The following is a 26,111-nucleotide window of genomic DNA, read 5'->3' on the forward strand; positions in this document are numbered from 1 at the left end:
ATATATATATTATAACAAAAATATATATATAGATATATATATATATATATATATATATATATATATATATATATATCTATATATATATATATATATATATATATATATATTTTAGCTTAGAATCAAAAAAGCACAAAAACTAAAGAAGAGACAGTGAAAGACATTTAAAAAATGGGGGGAAAAAGCAACTCCATACATGGTCACCTTCCTAAAATGATTGGTTAAGTCTTTTTTTTTTTGTGATTTTGGAAACAAAAATTTATATATATATATATATATATATATATATATAACTAACTTTTTATTACCAAAAGACGATTTAGGCAAGAAAATGATGATTTCAATATGACGACAACATGGGAAAAATAAACAATTTCTAGCCGACACATAGTGAACAAGTGGATGAGAGCAGCAGAGTATTTCTCATGGGACTGGGATGAACATGACTGAACCAACACATACCAGCTCAAACTACTTTCCTGTTTTCTCAAGACTAACGTCTCAGCTGCATACCGGCCAGACAAAGGAGGTCTGCTCTCACCAAAACAGTCGCCACATTGTTTGGGAAAATTTTCGCCGTCATGGCAAAAGTGGAGGTCATGGCGGCAGCGAAGCCCACGGCGTCGACGGACCTCACTATAAAGCACAGGCTAATGAAGGGGGCCCCCGCGGGGGCCCGATCGAGTAATCTGCCGTGAAATAAAAAGAGGAGACGACTTGGTATGTGAATGAATAGAGTCAATTCAGTGATTCAATTCAGTTTCAAGCACAACGTAATACATTTTCCAGTCTTAATTTATTTCATTAGTACATCTATGGCCAACAAACATGAATAAAGTTGCTCACCCAAACATGATGGTGCACACTGACGATACAAAAAGTCCTGCGATTAGCATAAATTTTGCTCCAATCTGGACAATCTGCAAAAAAAAAAAGAGTGACACCTGCTGAGTCGTGAGCTGAAAAAATTACATATGTGCTGATGACATACTGTCATGTACTTACATATCTTCCCATCACCATAGAACCTATTAAATTGCAGACAGCATAGCACCCAAATATTAGACCAACCACAGTCTGACTGGCTCCCTTCTTTACAGCCTGCAGGGGAAATTAATGCAAAGTGATCAAGAAAGTCTTAAAAAAAAAAAGACATCAAAGCATAACCACAATATAAATCTGCAAAACAAAACGAGAGTCATTGCCCACATGAATGAATATTAATGCATAGTAATTTAGGGTGTTTTATTTGATTTTTTTTTTTAAAGCAGAGTTAAATAAATACTTACCCGCTTCGTAAAATGTGGTAAAATTTACTTTTTCTGACCAAATTCCGGACGGATATTTGACCAAACCAATGTAGATGATCTCACCTCTTAGCACATTTTGCACATCTTTAACATTGTTCAGGTTGGTTTTATCCATTTCAAAACCAGTTCTGTTGTGCGTTAGATCCCTGCTGGATCTTATTGTGTCTAGATTTAAGCAATCTGATCTCGTCCGGAAGATCAATGACCACCGAAGCTCAAGCGTATCGAACTGGTGGATGCTAGTAAACCAGAGTAACTTTCCACGTTGAAGCAAACTCAACATTAACACGCCCGCTCCAAAATCGACACCTTCAGGCTCGACTGAAACGTGAAACTGTCCACACTGACAAGCTAATTGCCTTCGGGGATGGGGGAGTTTTAAGGACAAGAAAGAGATAGAGCAAGCTAGAGATGGATTTTTTTTATGATAAAAAGTGTGTTAGAAGGAGTCAAGACTATGATTTCAAAACTAAGATGACTGTCTCCACTCTGAAGCCTGCTGCAAGCAGTACTGGTCCACGACATGAAAGAGGTGCAATTTAACAAAAACGTAGAACTACTTTCCAAACTTTTCAACTCCAAACAGCTCCTTGAAGTTGGGCTTTCCCAATTTTAGATGTCGTTCTTAAAACAAATTTCAGGGAACTCAGAATTACTCATATGGCTGCTTTAGGCAACATCCCACTGAATGACATCACACCACACGACTGTTTATTAACTACTGATAACACCACAACTACGTTTTTAAAGGATCCTTGCGACTGTTGTCTTATCTATGCTGAGTTATACTCAAAGCAACAACTAAATCACTAATCAATATTGTAATTATCTATCTACAAAGTGGGAATAACACAATTTTCTCCATTTTGACCTACATTTTTACTTGCAACAGCCAGTAAAACACCACGGTGTGAAACCGACGACGTTCAAACCACCAAATGTCAATCACAATGAGAAACGATCACATCCCCTGCTCCAACATCCCTCTGCCCGAAAAGATGTGCAAGAAGAAAGCAAAGTCTAAGCAAGTAAATACAAAATATCTGCTAATTTTATACCAAATATCTATTTTGATAAGTTTATCTTTTACAAAATAAAAATATTTGTAGTGATTGAAGCTAAGTGTACCAAACACAAATAATATTTGAATAAATTTGATTTTGCTTCCAAACTTTTACCTGTAGAGTTGATTTTTTTTTTGTCTTTTTTCTATATCTCATGTATTTCAGACCATAAACAAATACCGTTTCCCAAAATCCATAAGTTAATAAATGTAAAGAAATACTATTACATTATTTAGGTTCACTTCAGGAGAAATTCAACATTTAACGAAAAAAAAAAAAACAAGATTTGAGATTTATTTCCCATTATTCTGACCTCCTTTAACTTACCTCATTAGGGAAAAAGGGGCCCAATATAGAGTAGCAGATCATTGAACTGAAATTAACAGATGCCAACGAAATTAAAGTGAGAATCTGTATTCTTGTCATTCTGGTAGGTTGTTCTGTTGTTTCAGCTGGAAAGGAGTTTTCTGCTGGGGGGGAAAAAGGGAACAGAAACAGAAAACAGAAAGGTTTGAACTTTTTCAATCTGAACAACTTTATGCTCTTTTGCATCAGGAGCAAAGTCATCGTTGGCTCTCTGTAGCTAATTTACAGCCAGAGGAATTTGATGGATATTTACTACGGAGTTACGGAAGTTCCCACTCACCTGCCTGTTGGGAAGCAACATGCGCGTCCATTTTTTATTTTTTATAATTAAAACTATTTTCAGACTTAAGGTAGTTCCAGGTAGTGATTCACAAACAAACAGGCGAACAGGTATCCTGAAAACCCAATTAGACGCCGCCGCTACTCTCCCGACTCCAAGCTGAGTGAAAAACAAGCTCCCGCACAGAACCGACGGCGAACGGGGCCGACATGAGAAACTTCCTAAGTGACTTTAGGGTCAACCTTTTCAAAATAAAAGTCCACTTCCGGTTAGCGCTAGAACAATAATGCATGTCATGGATACGGATTGAGAACTTGGAAAAACAGCAAAACAATACAAAACATGAGGGAAATAATAACAAAAAAGAAACGGACAAAGGAGAAGACGGGGGAGAAAATGCAGAGGAAACACAACAGGAGAAAAAATATATCAATGTAAGATATAAATAAATACCCACAGAATATGGAAAAAATAATTTAAAAAAGAAAAACAATTAAATAACAAATGAAAATAGAATGGAAATTACAGTAATGATAATGTTAATAACACAATCAGTACCCGGGAACAGGAGATTAGACCTGGAGATTTTAGAGAAATTACTTCACAAATAAAACAGCAGCAAAAACATTGCAGATAAATAGATTTTATTACATTTTGGCTAACCCATAGGTCTTTACAAACCTTTTTTTTCTTTTCATCACAGAATAAGAGAAATAAAATCTGGCTGCAAACTCTTCATTAGGCAGTATTGCTGATGACTGGCGAACACTGTCTTTAAAGTTGCACAGAGGGGGAAAAGCATTGTAAAATGAAATCATTGCACTTCTTGTTGCTCTCCAAGGTTTTCCCCTTAAAGTAATTTGAAACAAACATTCAATAATAATTTATCTTTTTTATACATTAGCACCAAATTTACATGAATCTCACTCCTACAGCTCACTGCAACAACTTATAAATACACTTTTGCAAAATTATTTTCTTTTTTTGTCTACAGATGTAACATCACAAAATATTTGGCAAGTAAAAACAAAAGAAATGGGAAAAAAAATGTTAGCAACGTATAAGCACTTCTTATCTAAGCGTAGGTCACTTGCTAAATCCACAGTGTAGCAAGCGGCTTTATATTTTCCTTTGCAATTACAACATCAGTTCTGTGTAGGTAGGATTATTGCACAAAAGCTCTATCTATTCAAAGCAGCACTGATTTCCAAATAGTGAAACTACAGCACTTCACATTCAAATGCAGGATTCAAGTAGCATCATAAACACCCAGCAAAAAAAAAAAAAAAAAAAAAAAGAAAGATTTCACTTTAGCTTACATATGGCACTCAAAGACTTAATCAACCAGCAACAGGAGGATTTCTGTAAACAAAAACAGTGTTTGGGCTACAGAATTACACGAAATACGATTGAATGTACAAATGTAAAATGCAAGCCTCAATGAAATATTACTGCCTCACTGAATCAAATTGTAATATTTTTGCCAAAAGATGTATTTTAACGCCCATTGCATCACTTCATAGAAGTAACATAAATACGATGCCAAACTTTGCTCAGGTCTTTCAGATGCAATGACTCACTCATTGAAAGCATGTAGCAGAACAAATTAAACAAATCTCACCTTAATCCTGGCCTGGAATGAGATTTGAATCAGCAAAGTTAGTGAAATCCTAAAAACAACTAATAATAAAACCAGCCTTCTTTACTGGATTCCTTTTAAACAAATTTTAAAAAGTGCAACATTTGTGTTAGATATCTTATGGTATGGCTTAGAGGCAATGTATTCTGAATTTCAAACTCCATTCTACCCTCAGAAATTGCATTTATTTAATGCAGAATGAATATCAATTATGTAAAGACTTTTATATTTATTTATATTTATTCTAAGTTATATTTCTGAACTACAGCATTAAGTCAAAGTTCTGGATAAACTGCTTCCATCAGTACTTGACAAGCTGACTTTGCTTTCGATACCAACTGTAAATCACAGGTATGTGAACAGTCAAATCAAAAAAAAAAAAAAAAAAATCTGGGAAAAAATGTAATAAATGTGTCTCAGTCCCGACCAGCACAGAACAGCAACACCGGCAAAACGACTCTTCATTTCAGTCTTTGAGTCACATTGGCCAAGGCGACAGCAAACGCCTGCACGGCAGAGAAAGGGTACTGGAAATCCAGGATGTAAGCGTTCCCGTCTATTCGCCCAAACTGCATCACCTGAAACAACAGAGAACATCAGAAACACATCAGGGATTTCTTATTGTTTCAGAAAGTTATTTGGTCACCATTAAAACTCTTGCGTCGTTGCTTTTCATATTACCTGCCTGCCATCCAGCTCTATCTGAAAATTCTTTGCTGACTCCTGAGTGACCCGACCACCAAAGTCAAGCTGATAGACCTGCGTAGCCTCGTTCCAGAGTGGCTGCTTATTGGCCATGACATAGACGAACCCTTGGCTACCTAAACTGCGGTCTTCTCTTTCGTTGGCTTTGCGGCACTTGATCTCTTCCAGCTCACTTGCCATACGCAGGCTCCTCTTGTTCTTCCAGCTCTTTTTGCTACTCTGGTTCTGGTTCATGAGCTCGTCGCCACTAATGAACAGTTCTGGTTCGCTTTCAGAGCTGTCCTGGAACTCGTTCGTCGTCCTGCTCATTTTCTTAGTCTTATTCAGTTGCTCTCTCTGCCCCTTGGGCTTCTTCTTCTCTCTACTGCTGAGCCTTGGGCTGGATATGAGGGTGTTGAAGTCAGAGAGTGCCCGCCCTTCCTTTCTCGATCTGCTCTCAGAGACCGTGGGCATGTTGCCCTCTTCTGCCCTGCTGTCAAGCCTTTTGCGGCTCTTCTTGCTGTAGCGTTCCGACTCCTGGGGAACGGGGCTTTCGTTAAGGGACGACGGCTCGGGAAAATTGTTGGCAGACTCTGCTTGGTCTTCTGTGGCACTTTTGGATGGGATCAACTCAGTGGGCGGGGGAGGAGGTGGTAGTGGAGGTGGTGGAGGTGGAGCGGTGGGAGGAGGTGGGGAGAGTAGAGGCTTTTCTAAAATCTGATGAGTTTTGGTAGGCAGGGGAGGAGCTGGAGGATCTTGCATTGGTGGTGGACAGGGGTAAGGGTTCCAAGGATGTAAACTGACAGGGTGAAGCTGAAGTCCAGCGCATGAGCTAGCTCCAGGGTACAATGGAGGGAGAGGACAGCAAGCCAAGTTAGCCAAGTTTGGAGGGTACCCTGGTGGTAAGACCAAACTAGGATCCTGTTGGGCAAAGGATACCGAGGTGACTACCTCATTTGGGGAACACTGTGGTGGAGGGTTCTGTAGGGTCTGGAGTGGAGGTCCACTGTGACCCACACCTGGGGGGAAAGGTGAGAGGGATATCTGGTATCCTGATGGGAAGGTAAGAGTGCTCGTGTTCAGACTGGTTGGAGGCTTCGTTGTGAGGACAAAAGGAAGCCGAGTAACGTCCAAGTGCTGAGCCTGACTGATAATGAGAGGGGGTGGTTTAGGATTTCCTGGTGGCGGGGCTAACATCGTCTGCTCTGGAGTAAGCCAGAAGTCCTCTGCGGTGGAGGTGTCCCACTGATAAGGCGGAGGGCGTTTGACTGTCATACTGCCATCGCCCAGATTCAACTGACGAACAGATTTCTCAAGGTGACACTGCTGATTTAGTGTCTCGTCTTCAGTAAACGCAGAGTTTACATACACTGTTCTGTCCCGGCTGTTATCTACCGCTCCCAATAGACTGTAAGACGACTGAGACGCCAGCGGTGAGGCACTTTTGGAGTGCACTATGATGGTGCTGTGATGAGCCCCTTTGCCTGGCGGGAAGTCTTGCCTTACGACTGTGCCGCCTGCGATGCCACTACTCGTAGTCCCCCCTCCGGTTACACTGACACTGGTGCTACTGCTGTTACTGCTGCACTGTGTGCACGTGTACAATGCAGTGGGCACCCTCTGCTGGTAGGAAAGCGACAATGCGCTGTTCATTTTCGCCTTGGTAGGCAAAGTTCTCGAGCTGTCCATCATCTGTGGCACTTTGAGTCCCACATCTCTGCGCTCACGACGTAGAGTGGCATGAATCAGACTGCTGTCGATTTTCTGAGGAGGAGGAAGAGTAGCAGTTACCTGATTGGCCGGATCAGGGTACGGAGGAGGGTCTCCGCTTGGTATAGAATACCGAGGAACGGACAGACGACTCAACGTGGCTGAGCTGTATGGTAGTTGAATTTTTTTATTTTCAGTGGAAGTCACTTTAAGAGTTGCCGAACCTCCAATGCCATGAACAGAGTATGCATTCTGATTGCGAATGAGGCGTCTCCGTGGGCGACACACCTCCTCTACATTGCCACTGCTGTCAAAGGTGGTGATCCGTTCGTACCCCAGAGGGGTTGGGTACTGCAAGGTGACTGGGTGAAGCAAAAATTCGTCTTTCTTGAGGCAGGGATCGGGGGCCAGGACACTTGGGCTGTCACAGTTTGTAATGAACGTTTGAGGAGCAGCGGCTGCTGTAGCTGCTGCCGCAGACACCACGGTCCCTGGGTACGGAGGTGGGGGGTTTACCTTCCTCATCTGGATCTCCACAGCTCCGTCTGCATCGCTGAAGGAAGGAGGTAACATCCGTGGAAGAGTCGGCTTCAGCGTGTGTGCGTGGTCCCCCCTGTCCAGCTCAGGCACAGCAGTGGGAGGAGGGATTGAAGGAAGGAGATGGATCTGTTGCAGAGAAATGGTTGGATAGCCAGTGGGAGGCGGCGGCAGCGACATCTGCATTTTGAGCTGCTGTTGCATTTGTTGGTGCTGCCTCTGCATCTGCTGATGTTGCTGCTGGATCTGCTGATGCTGCTGCTGCAGCTGCTGCTGCTGCTGCCGCATCTCCTGGATCTGCTGCCGGATCTGCTGCTGCTGCTGCTGCATCTGCTGCTGCTGCTGCTGCATCTGCTCGTGCTGCAGCTGCATCTGGTGCTGCTGCTGTTGGATTTGCTGCTGTTGCTGAAGCTGTTGGGCCTGTTGCATTGGCGGGTGCTGTTGAGCCTGGTGTTGATGATGTTGGGCCTGTTGGTGTAGAGTCTGTGGGTGATGCATCTGCTGCAGCTGTTGATGTTGTGGCTGTTGTTGTTGCTGCTGCTGCTGCTGCTGCTGCTGCTGCTGCGTCTGGGACGGATGGTGGTGTTGCTGCTGTTGTGACTGGGACGGATGGTGCTGTTGTTGCTGTTGTTGCAGTTGGTGATGATGCATCTTCTGCTGCTGTTGCTGCTGCAGCTGCTGCTGCGTTTGCACCGTATGGGATTGTTTCGATGGCTGCTGGCGAAGCTGCTGTGAGTGAGCCCGCTGCGAGTGAGGCTGTGGCGGTAGATGGTGAGGCGGTGGTGGGGGAGGCAGAGTACCAGGGAGAAGAGGACCCATGTCTAACCCACTGAAAATCCCCTGACTATGATTTGAATATCTAGTTGGAACAGGGTATGGTGACGCAACAGCATCTTGGCCATGATCAGGGACGGAGACTGAGGCTGAGGCAGCCGCAGCTGCTGCTGCGGCCGTGGCTGTTGGATTGGTTAGCACGTCAAGCTGAATGTTCTGATTAGCCAGGAGGGATTGAACAAGTCCGATACTTTGAGTTGGAGACATGGCTTGAGCTGGGCTGTGGATGGGAGCGATGGGAATATTGACGGTACAGGGTGGGTTGTCTCCGGCTACTCCAGACGGCCCCATCACTTTAAGAAGACACAGAGCAGAAATTTACCCAAAGACACTGAAATCTCATCGTATATTAATAATTTTACATGTTTTTTTTCATTGACAATCGTGCTGTCGTTGGTACCTGGTAGGTCATCCTCGTCCTCACTGAACACATTGGGGTTGAACACAGGCAGGCTCATGAAGTCATGAGAAATCTTTCGCACTTCAGGAAGGTAGATAGTCATCTGCCTCGGTTGCAGATGCAGCAAACTAGTCTTGTAGATCACTGAAGCAAAAGAATACACAAAGAAGAAGAAAAAAAAAAACATGAATCATAAATTGTTTTGTATACAAATCATACATGCATCGGACATTTTTGGGATATTTACCTGCACCGAGATTGGCTGGGAGGAAAGAGGCGAGTCCTACAATTTTGAACTTTGTTCCCCAAATGTTAGATGTGACTTGGGCAAGGTAGTTGTGCTGTGGAAGTGTAAAAATAGAAAATTACTAAATTAGTCTGCATGAACCTCTGCCACAACAAGGTTTTATTAACTGGATTTTATTTAGATTTTTTTGGATTTAGTTGTATATTTAACAAATAGAAATAAAGAAATCTAACAAAAATACTGAAGTATCAGTACTTGTTGATTATGCAATCGGTTGGTTTCCTGCATAAGATGAAAAAACTAGTGGAAGATTACTTCCCTGGTTTTACTTGGCCTTAAATGTAATTTACTGGACATCTCCAAATATTTTCACCTTATTTCACGTCTTCACTCTGATACCACCAAATGAATTTGAGTGGTGAGAGTAATCAAATAGTAATACGAAGCTTCTAAGTTTGACTCCAGCTTTCCACACAACATGCCAAAGACATCGAATGTCAAGATGCTGATCAGACTGACTGACCCTGAGCTATTTTGTAGTGAAGCTGTTAGACATACTTGAAAAGACTTGAAGCTTTAAAATAGGCTACATATCGACCCAGGGAGATTCATTCATAAAAAATGTGAAATCCGTTCTCATCAAAACCGTTCTCATATAATTTCACCCCCATCTTAACAATTATGCACAGCTTTGTGTTGGCTGACTACATAAAACCCCAACAATAGAATTTGTGGTTGTAATGTGACAAAATGTGAGTATGAACATTACATAATCGATGTAATGTCTTATATGCTATGTTTGAAGACGTCAAGAGCGTTGACAAATAATTTTGAGTAAAGGTCAAAAGTACCTCTGTGTTTCCATCCATTGTAAACTCACGGCGGGTCAGACTGGGCGACCGAACCGGAGGCTTTTTAGTCGGTAGCCGTGGTGACCGTTGCCCTTCTTGATTGGCGCGTGAAAGTTTGGGGGATTTTCTTGAATCCATATTTAACCTAAGAAAAATATATATATTGTTAGACTTGTTAAAATAACAGCATCAATAGACGAATCCTGAATGCGCAAAGGCTTCGTCGACATCATTTCCGACGAGGCAACCTGTTTCCGTGGGATAACTTTGGCGACTTCTTCCCCACCCACTCGTCACTCAAGTCGATGTCACTGGAGTCGGAGCAGTTACAGCTGTCTGTGTAGGAGATCATGGGATTCACACACACGTCCTCTGGAACAAGAAACACAAGCGGTACTGAAGATTACCGAGCAAAAACATGTCTGTGGCAAAAAAAACAAACAAAAAAAAAAACTAAAACAAACGTGACATTAAATTTTCGTTGCATAAAAATGATTTAATGAGCCAAATGCCCGGTCCTCGCACAGGCTATTTCTGAATCAGGCCACAAATCATGTTACATCAGAGAGGAGACTGCGTTTGTTCTTCCTCCTGGCAAATGGTTAGAGCACAGCACTCATATCCCTTCTGGAAAGCAATAAAAGTGTGTTTGAGCACCTGTGTTTTTATCTCCTATCCAATGCTGCCTTATGTCTCATCTGTCCTCATCAAAACATTTATAAAAATAGAGATACATCAATAAGGTATTCTGAGTCAGTTTGGAACAATTCTTTAAGTATTTCACACACAAAAAAATAAAATGTCCAGCAGCCAACTGCTAAGATCTTGTTGACATGCCATTGTATTGTGTAAATTTAGTCCTGATTGTTTTAATAAGTTCTTTTCAGAGAAGAATCAGATGGCTCACGTTGCCCTTTCCCTTCAGTTTGTCTTTAGTCGCATTGATTACTGCAACAATGTCTTCACGGCTTTGCCTGAAAAATTGATCAGCATCAGCTGCAGCAGATGCTGAATGCTGCTGCTCTTGATCTCACCAAGACCAGGAAGACAGAGCACATCACCCATTAAACATTAAAATATGTTTGTTAGTTTATAAGTCACTGATTGGCTTAGCACCAAAATATGTGGTAGACCATTTGTCATTCCAGGCCACTCAGGTTTTCTGGTTCTAGCCTGCTCTGTATCCCCTGAACCAGAATTCAGCTTCTATGCTGCATAAATCTGGATCAAACTTTCAGAAAACTGTAAAACAGCCAAGCAAGAATTTGGTATTTATTTATAGAAAATGAGAAATGGTCAAATTAACGAAAAAAGATGCAGTCCTTACAGACCTCAAATAATGCAAAGAAAACAAGTTAATATTCATTTAAAAACAACAATACTAATGTTTTAACTCAGGAAGAGTTCAGAAATTAATATTTTGTGGCGTAGCCATGAGGTTTTCAATGGGGTTCAGTGCAGTGGTCCATTCAGTTTTTTCAGAAGATTTTTATTTTATGATTTTGATGATGGCTTTTGTTTCATAATTGGTGACTGTGTTATGTTTTCATGAGGTAAAGCACTGAATGTTTGCTGAAATGTGCTCCACAAATAAACTTGACTGGACTTTCTTAATTAAAAGGATGCACAAAGTTTTTATAACTTGACAACTCTATCATATCTGAAGCTGTTTTAGATCGAACAGAAACTGAATAACTAACAACATATCTGTTGTTTGCTGAAATATTTACAGACTGAAAATTATTTATAGTTTTGCTGCAATTAATAATTAGGAAGAAGAAAAATCTGTTTTTTTTTTTTTTTTTTAGTATTTGAGAGGCTGATCAACATTCATTTGCTCTCCGATTGCTCCGTGCATCTCTAGAAAAGCATGCATACAATTTCTGATGAATATTGGGGTCAACTGTGAACTCACCAGGCTTGCCTTCAGTTTTTGGATCCATAATGACAAACTCAGGCCTGAGCTTACTGATGCGCCTTCCCTTGAGAATAGGCACCAGCCCCCCAAGATACTCCAGGTACAGCGTGTAGCAGGGGCCGCCTGCCTCAGGACTATCCTCCGCTCGCTTCATGGTGCAGTGCAGCCGCTCGTTCCCGGACGTGGGGTAGCTGACAAAGTCGCGGATGTTGTTGGGGTCAGGAATCGGAGGCTGGAACAGAGAAAGGAAAGATTTCTGGCTGCTCAAGGGGACAATATGAAAATGTGAGTGTCCGATGACCTCTGCTCACTTCCACAGCAGGATCAGCATGACCTAGCCACACAACTGCAGGTTTTAGGAAATACGCCGAAGTGAAATACCTTGATGGTCGGTATAAAAGCAGATGTAACGTAAGAGCAGAGCAGCGAGGGCATGTTCAGCTTCCCAACGTCCTTCTCTTCGCGCAGGGCGCTCGCAATACCCTGCTGGCACAAGAGCTGGAGGCTGGCCACCCTGTGCTCCACACGCACCACATAGAGAGCTGGTCCGCATGCAAGGAACAGGCGGGAGTCTCTGTGACCCCAGCAGATGGTGGTGATGGGCCTCTGAAACAGAGCAACCAAAGATCTTCTATTGTTAGAACACACTGGACACTTCTATGATAATTATGTAACTAACCGTCTCAGACAAGAAGCCCTGCAAAAGTTTTCATATTCACTGGTGTTTTCAACACTTTGCCACATGTTAACCAAAAATTCGTACCATGAAAACACTTGGATTTGATATGGAACTTCATAAAGTAGTCCATAGTTTTTAAGGGAAATGAAAATCTGCAAAGTGAGGCAGACGTTTGTACTATCAGACCCCAACCTGAGTGAATACTTTAATTATTGGGGGTACGTCTCTTTAAACTTAGCAGAGGCAAAGATGGACATTTTTGCAAATTTTTTTTTTTGCCTAAAGTAGCTGAAGTTCGGTCCGATTAGATGGTGAGCATCTGCAGACAGCAAGTCCTGCCACAACTTCTACATTTGAAGGTCTGAACTTTGGCATTTAATTGAGGCCTGATACTGTAGCTCTTCTGTTGTGATATTTTTTTTATTTACTTATTATTACTCTTATTATTTTAGCATATATTTTTCTTTTTCTTTTCATCAACTTATTTTGTTATCATTTTTGTACAGCACTCTGGTGCAATTTTAAACCTGTTTTTAATAAATTTGACATTGACTTTGATCTAATCTGTTCCATTGTAGGTTTAGGTTCACTATTGTGCTGAAAGGTAAAGTTTCACCCCAGTCTCACGCTGTATTTAGCTCCACGCATGTTCCCATCAACTCTGACCATGTTCCCTGTCTCCGCTGAAGAATGGCGTTCCACATCATGATGATGCCACCGTTATGTTTAATTGTGTTGTTGGTGTGTTCAGGGTGATGTTTGAACACATGTTTGCAAGTAACAAAAGCTGTATTGTCTTTCCATTTAGCGATTATGCACTTTGTGTGGGTCTATTGCATAAAACGGGATACATTAAAGTTTCTGTTTGCTCACTGACAAAATATGGAAAGGCTCAAGCTTTCTGCCCATCTTTTGTAAGAAACTATATAAATATTTAGTCTCTTTATATTGCTATCTTCTAAGATATTTATAATAATAAAAAACTAAAGAAACTATGCCTAAAAAAATTGTAGCCAGGAGATCTAAGCGATGCCAATCAACCTCCTGGATGCTGCTCAATTTGCTAATGGTGGGAAAACAACTTACTGTTACAGGAAAACCGTTTACCCGGCGTCATCGGTAGCGATGCTAACTAGCCTTAGCATTCATGGCAGGCTATGTTGTAGTGAACCAGCTGTAGCTTAGCAAAGAGCAAGAGGGTGAGTACAAGAGTGATTGGCAGCGCTAAAACCCTCGTCCTGGCTCTGATTGGCTGTTTCTATTTCTGCAGTTAATACGAGGAGCACTGGGCGAGGCCACAGGAGCTTGATTTTTTTCATAGATTATCTGTCTTATACTGTCACAACATAATGATAAAAATTTTTTTTTAATAATAGTTCCATATTGCAGCTATACAGAGAGACTAACCTGTGCAGGTGTTTCCAGAGTGTATATGTGCTCTCCTTGTACATTGTAGAACTTAACAAGAGCATTCCGCATGATGGATGCACAGGCTGTGTCGGCTGGGAGCCCGTGTTTCTCCATGCCAGCCACAGCCAAGAGGTCTCCCTGAGAGCACCACTGGGCTTCTACATCTATAGTGAGGAAAATTAAATCAGAGAGAAATCTGTCGACAATAAAGTCGTCATTTTTACTCATGTGGGCTGGAACCTGAAGTGGCAGTAACAGCGTTTCTCAATAAACAAATTCAAGACCTACAATTGGTCTTGTCCAAGTCCTGTTCTTGAGAGCTAGCGTCCCGCAAACTTTCAGATACTTCCCTTCTCCAACACCCCAGCAGGGATGCATCTAACAGTTACAGAACTGAAGCTATCAGGGCCCTGACTTGGGCACCCCTAAATTTGGATGATTAAAGTCAAAAGACACCATGACGTTAATGGCTACCTTACCTTTACCAAATCTGAAAACTATACCTTGTTGCATCATCATACTGGGGGATCGTACCTTTCAGTCCTGAACGGATAACAGCTGGAGAGAGATCATCGTAGTTGTTCATCAAACTGATATCTCCTGATAAGAAGGTGACTGTCAACAAAGGCTTGACTCTTCGGACTTGGAAAAAGGAAGAAAAGTACATGTACATTCATTGGTTCATTAGGCGTTTGTCGTGAGCAGAGAGGGGGAGGAAACGGTCATACCTAAAGGCAGGATATTGTCATCAGAGTCCGTGTCGCTCTCTGTGCTGTCCTCGACCAGGAAGTCGGGGCAGTTCCACGACATGCTGACGATGCCGTCAGACTCGTGTAGCAGCACGTGAGCGAGCATCCGTCCATGACAGTCCATCACTATTACCTGCCCATCTGCTGTCCCAAACAACACCTATGGGGAAAGTTGTTCAATAACAACAACTATGTTACTAATAACTAAGCCGCCGCTAAACGGAGACAGCATTTCTTTAACACTTTACGCGAACCACCAAGGATGTTTTGATACTAGAAACTCAGCAGAGCGTCTTTTACCTGCTGATCGTCAGGTGTCCAGATGCCACAGGTGATCTGACTCTCCAGGTTGATCTCTGAGGACCAGTGTCTCTGCCCGCTGACCGAGCCGACTAACACAAAGCCATCCCTGTAAGCGATGAGGGCTTGGGTACCGTCGTGTGACCAAGTAAAATCACTCACCTGAAGGGCGATAAGATATACTGTTAGGGGTATTGGTGTGAAACAACTAAAGCGATGGCGGGGTTTATATTTGTAACAAATGCATGCTGCATTATTATTGAAACACAATAACGAAATTCCACACCTGGGCTCCTCTGTCATTCACTAACTCCACAGACCACCTTCCCTCATACTGGATCCATACAAAGATGCCTCCTTCCATGTCACAAGTAGCCAGCTTCTGGAAGGGCTCATTCCAGCGCACCAAGACAACCTGCAAAGGAGCAAAGCAAGCAGACTTTCTCCTATTAACTAAAAGCACAGGTACAGCTGTCCGCGGAGAGAAACTTTCAGGAGTAATGTGCTGCATAAACACGAGTCTAAAAAAAGATTTTGAGGCAGAACAGGCTTTTAAGAGCCAAAGCAGTTGCAAGGAGAGTCAGCACACAGGCAGATAAAAATAGCACCAGCAAGAAACATGTACTAATAATAAGAACAACGACAAGTTCATGAATGCAATAAGGTCCTTTGGAGCAAAGAAATCGACTTTAAGCAAAAGCTGAAAATGATTTGATTCTCACTTTTACAGTTTATTAATTTTGCAGACAAGCTTCTGGCACAGTTGGTATAGCTTCCTTTCAGTCGGTTGGTTTCTTGGATCAAAATCATTTTTTAGGAATAGTCCACATTTGAGGAGACCTTTGATTGTGTCCAAGTTTCAACCGTCTGATTTCAACTTGTCACAGCAAATTGGTTGGGATGCTCAAGAGCAGCCCGGGAACTACAATTGAAACCACCAAAACACCAGGTTTGTTGATTTGCCCACACAGACAAGCCAAGTTCCTTTTTTTGAGAGACGTTTTAAAGTCAGAGTAGAAAAACGATGAGCAGTTCAGCCGCAATGGCAATCAGCATGTTTGAAAGAATCAACAAGAGCTTTCCAAGCACGGTAGCAATATGCTAAGGGTTTGTTTAATTGCCTGCAGTATTGGTGCGTCTTATAGAATGGGTGTAAAAAATATCTAAATTCTTCAGCTCCATCGAAAATGAGCAACTAGTTGAGTCACACGCAGGGTAATTATACGATAAACCTATTAACACTTTCTTGAGAATGGGTAGACATATGGTTGTATCATTGCACATCTGTCTGCTAAAGGTACAAATGTAAACGTTGCATTGAAGGGCGTGGCCAACAGCAGCTTATTTGGCTTTAAAGTGACAAGAGGCCCTCACCTCACTGTTGTGTCCTCGCAAGTTAAAGTTGATTCTCTGCGGTGTACTTCTATCCCTCCGGCAGTGACTGGAAGTGAAGGTCACCCCGACGACTCCTCTCCCGTTCCCCGTGGCGAGCCAGCCCTCCTCGTAGTAGCGTCTCCGGCACACCGGCTTGTCCTTCTCGCTCTTGGGGACGCGGCCCTTCCATGAGAGGCAGAGGATGTTGGAGTCGCTGCACAGGATGGGACCATGTTCCACGGCGGCCAACATCCCTACTGACTGGTCAGGCTGCTGAGTGAGACAAGAGAAGAGGCTTCAGGTGATAGATCAACACGCATTAGAGCAGAATTTTGAGGTAGACGATAAAGATCATGATAAGTAGTTTTCCGTGGTTTTATAAGCATGGTGTACATTTGTATTCGGATCCTCTGAGCCAATGCTTTCTGCTACTTTTTCTACAGATACACCTGCAGGAAGTTTGGGCTAGCTTTGCACACCTGGAGACTGAAATGTTTGCAAAGTAGCTCAAGCTCAGACTGGATGAAGAGCATCGATCCATGAACAGCAATTATTTTCAAGTTTTTCGAAAGTTTCAGAGACTCAAACTTCCTGTAGACAGACCTGAACTGAATTCTACTCAAGGATATTACAGGAAAGAGACCATGAACACAATGGCATGCCACACTTTTCAGATATTTGCTGGTAGAATATATAGTTTCCCTTTCACCTTACAATAGAGGGCTACTTTATATTGGTCAAAGAGGCCATGAAAAAAGAAAAAGATTAACACACTGCAGTAGCCCAAACCAGCAACAAACAATATAGGCAGGAAAATAACTCCCTAAAACCAGGTGATTTAAAGTGTTTTGTTTTGTTTTAGAAAATTCTGTGCAAATTAATTTTGACTGGCATTTTAACAAGTACCAGTGAATCACTAAGTGTGCCACTTATGGCAACTCATAATGTTCTTGCTGTAGTCCCTATTATTCACTGCTCATGGAGCAGCTCCAGGATTTGTCTGTAAGTTACATCATCACTACAGCTCTATTTATCATCATTCACAAAATGAAATTAAACCATATAGATAAAATACGTGAAATTCTGAGAGCTATGTCCTTTCTTTTATGCCAAAAGGGGAATATCAAAAAGGAGTATTCTCTTCTACCACACTTTTAAAAAAAAGCTAATCATTCGACATGTTACAAATTTGAGGTCCCCAATTTATGTCGGAGTCAGTTTCTGCACATATTTGATGTGTGCTTGCTGACATTATGTTATGTAATGTCATGGGGGGGGGATTGGCTAAACCGTATTCAGTATTGACAATTTGACAGCGGCTTGAAATACCTCATAGTTCCTGGGCATGTTGAATCAAAATGCGTCCTCTGAAGGTGTCCATATTTTCATCCAGATGATGCACTGAAGGGTAATGGCTGTTTTCCTGTTGGTGCTTAAAAGGGGACCTATAATAGGGAGGTAAAATGCATCATACAGCCAGAGGGTATCCAGCTCTTCCTTCATTCATTCATGCATTCATGCATTCATCCAGCCACTCATTCAAATCTGCGCTTTAGAATTTGCCATTTGAAGATGCGTGCCTCCTCAGATGCCAGTCACCCATCCCGGAGACTTGTGCAATCCTGTTGAGGTGCAGGAAGAAAAAAATAATAATAGTAATTTTAAAAAAAAAGACGTCAGGGGGGGGAGACAGAAAGAAAAACGCAGCAGTTCAACAAGTAAAGGACGGAGAGATTTTTAGCTGAAAAACAGCGGTGTCATTCAGAGCGTCGCCGTTCATATTTAGTGTTTCTCAGTCTCTATGCAACGCCAACACTGCAATGAAGAGCTAGTCTCCATGGGTACTGATGCTGCCCTCGCCTTATTGTTACCGGCAGAGCAGAAATTACACACAGATATTTACTCAAACGTCGCAAATATTACATAAACCCTTCAATGTTTAGAACATCTGAACTGTGGCGTGAACGTCAATAAGCTGTTAAAATAGCAACGATATATCTTTGACTAAAGCCTCCGTATATTCAACGACTTGGAGTGAATTATGAGTCAAAGACAAAGCAGCTCTTTTAGAAATCTCACAAAATGACAGGTTACATCTGACGCTTTCTTATTCATAGGCGTCTCATATGTACCCGCATCACCCAGCTGTCTGAGTGAGTCAGAGCTCATATCGACACGAATGTAAGGGCTTAGAAATTACACATGCGCCACTTATATTAAATATGTTTAAGTTTCAATTAATTAAAAGCGGTACGTACCTGTCACCAAGATAAGAATATCTATATGTTAGTCCTAAAATGACAGACAGTGCCGTAGTGTTGCCAGGCGCTTCTCCTTTGGCGCACTTTGTGCTTGTGTCTTTAAAAGGGGTTGCCATGAGGCAGGTAGCGTGGAAATGCTGCAGGGGTTTTTCCAGCGCGGATTCAGCCCGTGCGCCAAACGCAAATGTTGACGGCTACAAGAACAACTAAATTTACCAACTCCGATTTTCATTTTATATAAACTTCCATCCCCCAGAGGCTAATAAATCGTTCAAACGCTTCCAAGTGTTTCCTGCTTCACGCAAACGGGGGTTTCCGTCTGGATGGCAACCTCGTACGGCGCACCCACTCTCTGTAACGTACCTGTAGTGCAGCTTGCAGCTGTGATTTCTGGCAGAAATGCACGATCTGCATTTTTCTTTCGTCGCGTCCTTGTCATGGCTCTTACCGTGTTCGTCGTTAGGTTTGTAATTTTACTGTTTGTTTCCAAGAAATCAGTGAAGACACGCTAAAGATGTAAGACTGCAAATTAATAATATTTTACAATTTTTTTTTGACAGAAGTTACCAAAAAAAAAATAAATAAATAAATAAAATAAAATAAAATAAAATAAAAATAAAAATGACAAGATTTAAACCATGTGCTTTTGACATTTACCTAATTGTAGAGTTTTTACTTTTATGGAAAAATAAAATATTATCACATATTGGGGCATATTGGGGGTTTTTAACACTATTTTCATAATGACAGCACAAAAATGACATTAACAGTATAAAGCAGAGCAATGAAAGTTAGACTATTATAACATTTTATATATATTTTACTGCTGGTGGCTGTTTCCTAGACATAGATATACATAGACACAGAGTCACTTTATTGTCATTCAACTGTACATTTACATTTTGAGCAAAATTTCGTTGCAAGGCTTGAATAGTCATAAAACAAATAAATAGTACATGTCACTTCCAGTGAACTTTCAAAATAAGTCCCTATTTGGTGACTTACACCAAATATAGTCACACTATCTGGTGTTGTATTGGGTTTGACTATAAATATAAATATATAAATGCCAAAGGTAATTCCCAAAACTTCCCATAAGCTTATCTAAACTTTTTTTAGTTTAAATAAAATAAATATCACCACCTCTTTTTTGTCAAAAGATGATTTAGCCAAAAAAGGACAAAAACAACAACAACAACAACAACAAAAACAACACTTTTGTCAAAAATAACTTAGGCCATTATTTTAGGAAAGTGATAATATATTTGTTTACATCCAGACTGACTTGAGGCATTTGCTAATGACAAATATGAAAGGTTCGGGGTAAATTTTATTGTATATTTCTATATATTCAAGTTTGGATTCAGGGATGTTACATGTGGCCTTATGACCTGGGTAGCTAAACAAGGGATGAATGATCCGTCCGTTGCTAATCTCCAGTGATCATTGGACAGGGTGACCACTGGACAGGACACCAGTCCATCTCAGTGACACACAAGACAGATAATACGCGCACACGTTCACATCTAAACAGAAAAAGTCTCATTATGCAAATATTGATATTTCCTCAAAAAAAGAAAAAGAAACTAAACCATTTGGATTACTATTACTTTATATTGAAAACAACTAATAGCGCCATTGTTAAGATTCATATTTTTATTTCATCAAAAACACTGGGGCACTGGAACTCCTCATGGTCTAAACGCAGTTTATTCATGACTGTACTGCTAAACATATGGAGACCATGCTCATGAAATACTAAATAAAGTGACTGTCTGCTGGAAGATAAGGAAATATAATACACAACATAACACCTTCACCATCAGAAGGCTGAAGTAGACATGACCAAACTTTCTTCTAATTTCTAGTAAGACTACAAAACGAATGCTGGGTAAAAAGGACATATATTGAAAAGAAATCTAACAATCAAGTCATTAATAGTATTTATTTATCCGTCTTTCTTACAATATGCCTGACTCCACCCACCAACAGATTACAGGTGCGTGTCAGTGTCTCTTCATTCTCCTACGAACAGCGGCGCCTCTTGTAGAAGGATGCCATGTTTGGTGGTGTTTTGTGTAATAAAATCCCCCCAACAATCAAACATATGTGTTTGATGAGATTTAGGTGCTACGATTCTACAGGAAGTGATGCAAACGATCATATCACTTATGGTAGTTACTGATTTGCAAAAGCTATGTGGAAATACTTTAAGTGAAAGGGACCGTCAGTGGAGGTGGAAGTTACAGCTTTTGACAGCAACATAATATTTCTTAACTTGCCTTGAATGACATCTAAACGCCAAAAAGAGTGTATTTTATGCATTTATACTGCCAAACACTTTAAAAATTGAATTGACTTCCATGGTTTACGGCGGCTCATAGTGTTTACTTTGCACCAGAAGGGGAATGTAAGGACCCAGATGTTCCAATCCATCTTTGGAAGAAATATTCCTTACTTTTGGAGTTTTACTATCCCAACAGACCTGTAATATTTATAAACCATTCAACTATTCATTTCTATATATAACTTGTATAGATTGAAAAATTTGCATGCAAACATGATTTTATTTTTAATCATTAATATTTTTTTTGCATTAATTCTTCCACAAAATGTTAGTGTGTTATTTTTGGTTTGATAAAAGAAATTGAAATTTTCAGGATTGCCAAGGAAAAAATAGAACAGTTATTTGGAGACAATAAAATTATAGCATGTGATGTGAAAAATTAGGTTAAATATAATCAGCTATGAAATTTTTCACATATCGTGACATTTATTCTGCTCAGTTCAACTAAAAACAAAAATCTGTGACAAGAAAAAGAAAAACTGAACAAAAATAGTTTCAAAATCTTCTTTAGCAAATTGTCATAAGGCAGTGGTTTGAGGTGGTGAGGAGAGACGCTGAGACCCAGGTTATGTTGAAAATGTTGATATTTAATGACGGAAGCTCAGTCCAATACAGGCAGCACGGCAGAGAATAAAGCTAGCGCTTACACCGGTAGCAACTGTACAAAACAAAGACTGACATGACGAGCTGATGCCGGCACAGGACTATACAGTTCTACTGTGACGACAGAGACAAAACTGACAACTGACATTAGACGAACTTAGACAAGGACCCGCCGAAGAATACAGACAACAGGTGGGACTAAATACACACGGGGTAATCAAGGGAATGAGACACACCTGGGAGACAATCAACGGGGAGGACAGGACAAAGACTCACAGGGAAACAGAATCACACAGAAAAAGTCAAAACTAAACACAGAAACACGGATCATGACACAAATAAATCATATTTGTTTCAAGCACATTTAATTTAATGTAACTTATTTAATTTGTTTATGGTATAAAACTACCATTATTTATAGTTAATCTAATTAAACTGATAAAAACCTTTGTGGCGCAAATTGAAGCCTTTTGAGCGTTTGATGTGTAGAGCGAGTCCGACGCTCCGCGTAGACTTTGAACGTAGACCAGACGTGCCTGACGCTCAAAACACGTTTGTGCGAACGCACCTAAAGTGCACACGTGTCGAATTTGAACCGTCAGACGCATTTTTGACGCGCGTTAAGTTATTAATAACTAGGTAAAAATATGGGATTATAGTGAATTTGCAAAAACCGCATGTTTTTCATATTGAATTTAATACCAAAGGAAAATGAACATTTCACTGTATGAAAAGTAGGAGCACGTGCTCAACAATCTACATTATCCTAAAATTTCCCAGCGGGGCTAAAAGCTGAAATTTAATCAAAATTAGGTTCAACAAAGTAGGTGGTGAACACTTATGCAACCCAGCTTTTGCACCTTTTGGGGATTTTTTCTTCTACCGGAGTTTTTTAATTAATTTATTTTTGTTGTTGAATTGTACACAATAGATGTCACATTTCACAATTAAAAATTGTTTTAAAATGATTTATCATGGTCTCATTTTTGTTCATAATTAAAAGCTGACATTTTAACCAAGGTGACTTTCAAGAGCCACTGTATCTCCTTTTCATAAAAAAAATAAAAATAAAGTAAATGTCTAGTTATTACAAAAACATTGCAACTGTAGTCTGTTTTAAAAGTCTGCAGATACTTAACAAAGTCAGTAGATTCAGTTCTTGTTGTCATACCAACAGCTTTAAGTGCAAGTCTCCTCGAAGGCATGGATGACACTGTCATATGCAGGAGGTGGAGTGTGTGAGGGAAGGAATCCTTTCAGCCCGTTGCCACCCAGCCAGAAGGAATTCCTCTTGCTTGGTACGAGGGAGGCTGAATCAGAAGAGTCCATGGCCACTGTGTCCTCTGTCATGGTCACCCGTGTATCGTCTCCCATGTCCAGGCTAGGCCTGCTCTTTTTGGGCAGCGGCCGAAAGGTGGACGTCTCTGCGCCAGGTTTGCTCCCCAAGGGGCCCACCGGCTCTAGAGAGGGCTGCCTGTAAACACTCAGGAAAGTGCTTCGGTAAAGGCCAAACTGGCTGCCCATGGGGTCACGTCGCGAACTGCCAGATTTCTTTTTGGAGCGCCTTGTGATCCTGGCTGTAGCCCGACGTCTTGATGCCCAGGTTAACAGAACGTAGATCAGAGCTCCCAGCAGCAGGCCAACAAGAATAGATAAACAGAAGGCTAGAATCAAATCACCTGGATGAAGACAAAGCAGTACGCAGATTCAGTCGAGGGAGGCAAAGACAGATGAAAGGGAAATGTTTGGTGGAGTGGGTGGGCAGATGCATTGTGTTGCCCTGCAAATGAGGGAAATTATTTCCCCAGATGGTGATTTCGACAACACTTTAAACCCTCGACCACAACGAACAACAGGAAGACAAGTGTTACCAGAATGGTCTATGCCAAGCTTTTTTTTTCCTCTTCTTTGGTGTATTGACTTATTGTTGCACATACTGTTGTAAATGGCCACTTTTACATAAGATCTTACATCATGCACGGTGTGTGGGTTCACAGGCTATGTGCTGCGATTCTACCCTGCTGAAGAACTGAAGCTGAAACAAATCTCTGGATATTATTATTATTATTAGGTTTCATGTTCATTTTGAAATACGGACGTAGTACAAACGATAACTGGTTGGTTTTTGTTGCATTTTTAAAACAAAGAAACTGAATGGCACAGGGAAACAGATTCAAAGATCTATATATATTATATATATATCAAAACAAAAAACGCTTCAGGTTGTGTAACATTAATTTTGAAATTAACCTGAAGACAATAAGGAAAAGCAGATTAATTTATTTTAATACACAAAAGAAACCTGGTGTGGTATACTAATTATTGTTTAGACTAACTAACAGATTATCGCTCTTTTGCGATTTAATTTTGAGAAACTACAATCGCTCCCTATGCATTTTACACACATCTCTGTCTATGCTCTTTGCATATAAGTAGCTTCTGCAACAACAACAAAAAAGTCTTTTAAAGAAATCTTTGCAACCAAAAAGTTAAGATCCACTTACCAAGATTAAATGATTTTAATATTTCCAAAAATGCATTTGTTTCATTTAGTGCCATTTTCCCACCATGAGCTGGTTTTTGAGCTCCACACAGACTCACACACGCACAGAAACTAAGGTTTTTCCCCCCGCCCCAAGACAGGCTTTTCAATCCCAACAGTGTTTGGTGTGGCGGAAATCTTGCTGTCATGCTTCCTTCCCCTCTCTGGCTTTAAATTTAGTAAACGCGCTGCTTATCTGCGTGGGACATAACACTAGGAAGCAGTGTTACTTCCTTTTACATCATTTCCTTAGGATCAATACCTCATAACAAAACTCCTATTAAATATGGCTTTCATACAAGTAGAGCATGTTACATGTCATCTGCAGGATGCACACATTCCATGAAAAAAAAAAAGTTGGTTAGACCAAAATATGCAACATCCAACCAAAAATACTGCCCTCTTGCTCATGTACAACACCTTGGAAATAATTCAAATTATTCGGGTTTCCTGACAATGTTCAGCACAAGGAGATCCATAAAACTCTGCCAAACCAATCCAGTGTCTTTAGAGTATCAAGTTCAGGTCCCTGTGGGGATTTCCTTCCATTGTTGCAGTGTTCCCACTCTTGCTCCAAGACTGAGAAGAACATTGCAAAACTTGTACAGTTGAGTGCTAAAACCTCTGCTGCTTCTTTTCTGTAAAGAATTTAATTTCAATCATTGTTATATATGTTTTTCCTTCAGTAAGTCTGAAGAAAAGGTTTTGTCACAATAACTACACATTTTTCCTCGGGATTGAACCATGAAATCTTGATGTTGATACAGGTATGTTTACAGGAGTTGTCCAGCAGGTGGCAGTCAAGTCTTTACAATGAAACTGCAACTGTCGGTGTAGGACCTGAAATGACCTTTATGGGCTCCTTTAAATTAATGAAAGATATTGAATTTCTATTGACTCATGTTGTAGAAAGAGACAGATGAGTTTTTGTGTGTTATGTAATTAAAATAGGGAAAATGAAACAAATTGCCACACAATTTCAAAATGGACTCATCTTCCTCTCTCACCGCCCCCACCAGTCTTTTTTAAAATTTTCACGACAAATCACTCTAACTAAATTTAAACAGCTTCTGTGGTGATGTTTTTTTTTTATTATTGTCCTGATCTTTCTTTTTTTCAATTCTATAAATCTAGTCAGAGGTGAAATGACAGTTAAAAAAATAAACTTTGGGGTGTATGAGTTAATATTCAACATATGATACTGATTGACAGTCTGGACAAGTGGATGTGATGTTGGCAGTTTACTAAACTGATTCAAATCTCACTTGGTACACCCTCACTGTTTTGTGGTATTTGGCTATCATAAATGTGAATGAACAAAGAGCACATGTGGGGTTACTTTTATTCATCACCTACAGGCTCCCACAAGTTCAAGTATTCTTTGACTTTGAATACCAAAAATGCAAACGTAGAGATCTGAGTTCATTTCACACTAGTGATAAAATGACATAGTATTCCAGAAACCTTGATGAACCTAAAACTCAGGTCTAAACCTGAACCTCACTACTAAAAACACTAAAATATAGGTATTCAAAGACTGGTTCATACTTTTATTCACTTTAAGTTTGATAATTATACAGCAGAAGGAATTAGCCCAGCTCATTCCTCTTTGGGTCTGCTGATCTTTCTCATTACATTCTCCTCTGCTCCGAAGCTTATCTGTGACATTTAGATCAGATGGGTTTTCTGGCCAATAAACAACAGCGATACTATGGTCATCAAAGCAGGTATTTTGGCAGTATGGGCAGGTCATGAGAAGTGTTGGAAAATGAAATCAGCATCTCTGTGTAGTGGCTCTTCAAGCTGTAGTCCCTGCTATACTGCACAATCCTCTCAGGGTCATCTCTGTTGCTTGTGTATCTTTTTCTAATATATTTTTCCTTCCACTTAACTTTCCATCTATATGCTTGCATATAGATGGCATAGCCTGGGCAGTCAGTTTTCCTTCAACTTTGCTGGCCATAACTTGAGCTAATATTTATCTTATCTATTTTTTAAAATACTGG

The 26,111-nt window shown here is 40.6% G+C and overlaps 3 protein-coding genes across 4 annotated transcripts in view; all 3 read right to left on the reverse strand.

Annotated features, from left to right (window-relative positions):
- Nucleotides 1-3,259, reverse strand: part of slc18b1 (solute carrier family 18 member B1) — a 9,411-nt gene extending 6,152 nt beyond the window's left edge. The window contains exons 1-5 of one of the 2 annotated variants that reach the window (XM_015055230.1): nucleotides 3,021-3,259; nucleotides 2,702-2,841; nucleotides 1,006-1,101; nucleotides 847-920; nucleotides 542-689 (exon numbers count right to left, since the gene is read on the reverse strand). In XM_015055230.1, coding sequence (XP_014910716.1) covers nucleotides 542-689; nucleotides 847-920; nucleotides 1,006-1,101; nucleotides 2,702-2,841; nucleotides 3,021-3,051 — 489 coding nt within the window. In that variant the 5' untranslated portion in view covers nucleotides 3,052-3,259. Of the gene's footprint in view, nucleotides 1-541; nucleotides 690-846; nucleotides 921-1,005; nucleotides 1,102-2,701; nucleotides 2,845-3,020 lie in introns of both variants that reach the window. The other variant, XM_015055229.1, reaches the window with a different exon arrangement.
- A 456-nt stretch (nucleotides 3,260-3,715) lies between these two features.
- On the reverse strand, nucleotides 3,716-18,716 carry tulp4b (TUB like protein 4b). The gene is made up of 16 exons (XM_015055216.1): nucleotides 18,611-18,716; nucleotides 17,682-17,974; nucleotides 16,353-16,625; nucleotides 15,265-15,393; nucleotides 14,979-15,140; nucleotides 14,658-14,838; nucleotides 14,464-14,571; nucleotides 13,927-14,093; nucleotides 12,222-12,446; nucleotides 11,838-12,072; nucleotides 10,171-10,294; nucleotides 9,923-10,067; nucleotides 9,072-9,165; nucleotides 8,825-8,968; nucleotides 5,341-8,717; nucleotides 3,716-5,237 (listed from the first exon to the last, which is right to left on the reverse strand). Exons 2-16 carry the CDS (start codon nucleotides 17,697-17,699, stop codon nucleotides 5,121-5,123), a joined length of 5,499 nt encoding a protein of 1,832 aa, XP_014910702.1. The 5' UTR covers nucleotides 17,700-17,974; nucleotides 18,611-18,716; the 3' UTR covers nucleotides 3,716-5,120.
- A 3,533-nt stretch (nucleotides 18,717-22,249) lies between these two features.
- Nucleotides 22,250-24,232, reverse strand: myct1b (myc target 1b). Its single transcript, XM_015055215.1, has 2 exons — nucleotides 24,068-24,232; nucleotides 22,250-23,242 (listed from the first exon to the last, which is right to left on the reverse strand). The coding sequence occupies exons 1-2, from the start codon at nucleotides 24,120-24,122 to the stop codon at nucleotides 22,743-22,745; spliced, it is 555 nt and encodes a 184-aa protein (XP_014910701.1). The 5' UTR covers nucleotides 24,123-24,232; the 3' UTR covers nucleotides 22,250-22,742.
- Between the last annotated feature and the right edge of the window lie 1,879 nt (nucleotides 24,233-26,111).

The sequence above is a fragment of the Poecilia latipinna genome, unplaced genomic scaffold (genome assembly GCF_001443285.1).
Source record: "Poecilia latipinna isolate Pla-1442-1.1 unplaced genomic scaffold, P_latipinna-1.0 Scaffold1304, whole genome shotgun sequence".
In the NCBI taxonomy this organism is placed as follows: domain Eukaryota; kingdom Metazoa; phylum Chordata; class Actinopteri; order Cyprinodontiformes; family Poeciliidae; genus Poecilia; species Poecilia latipinna.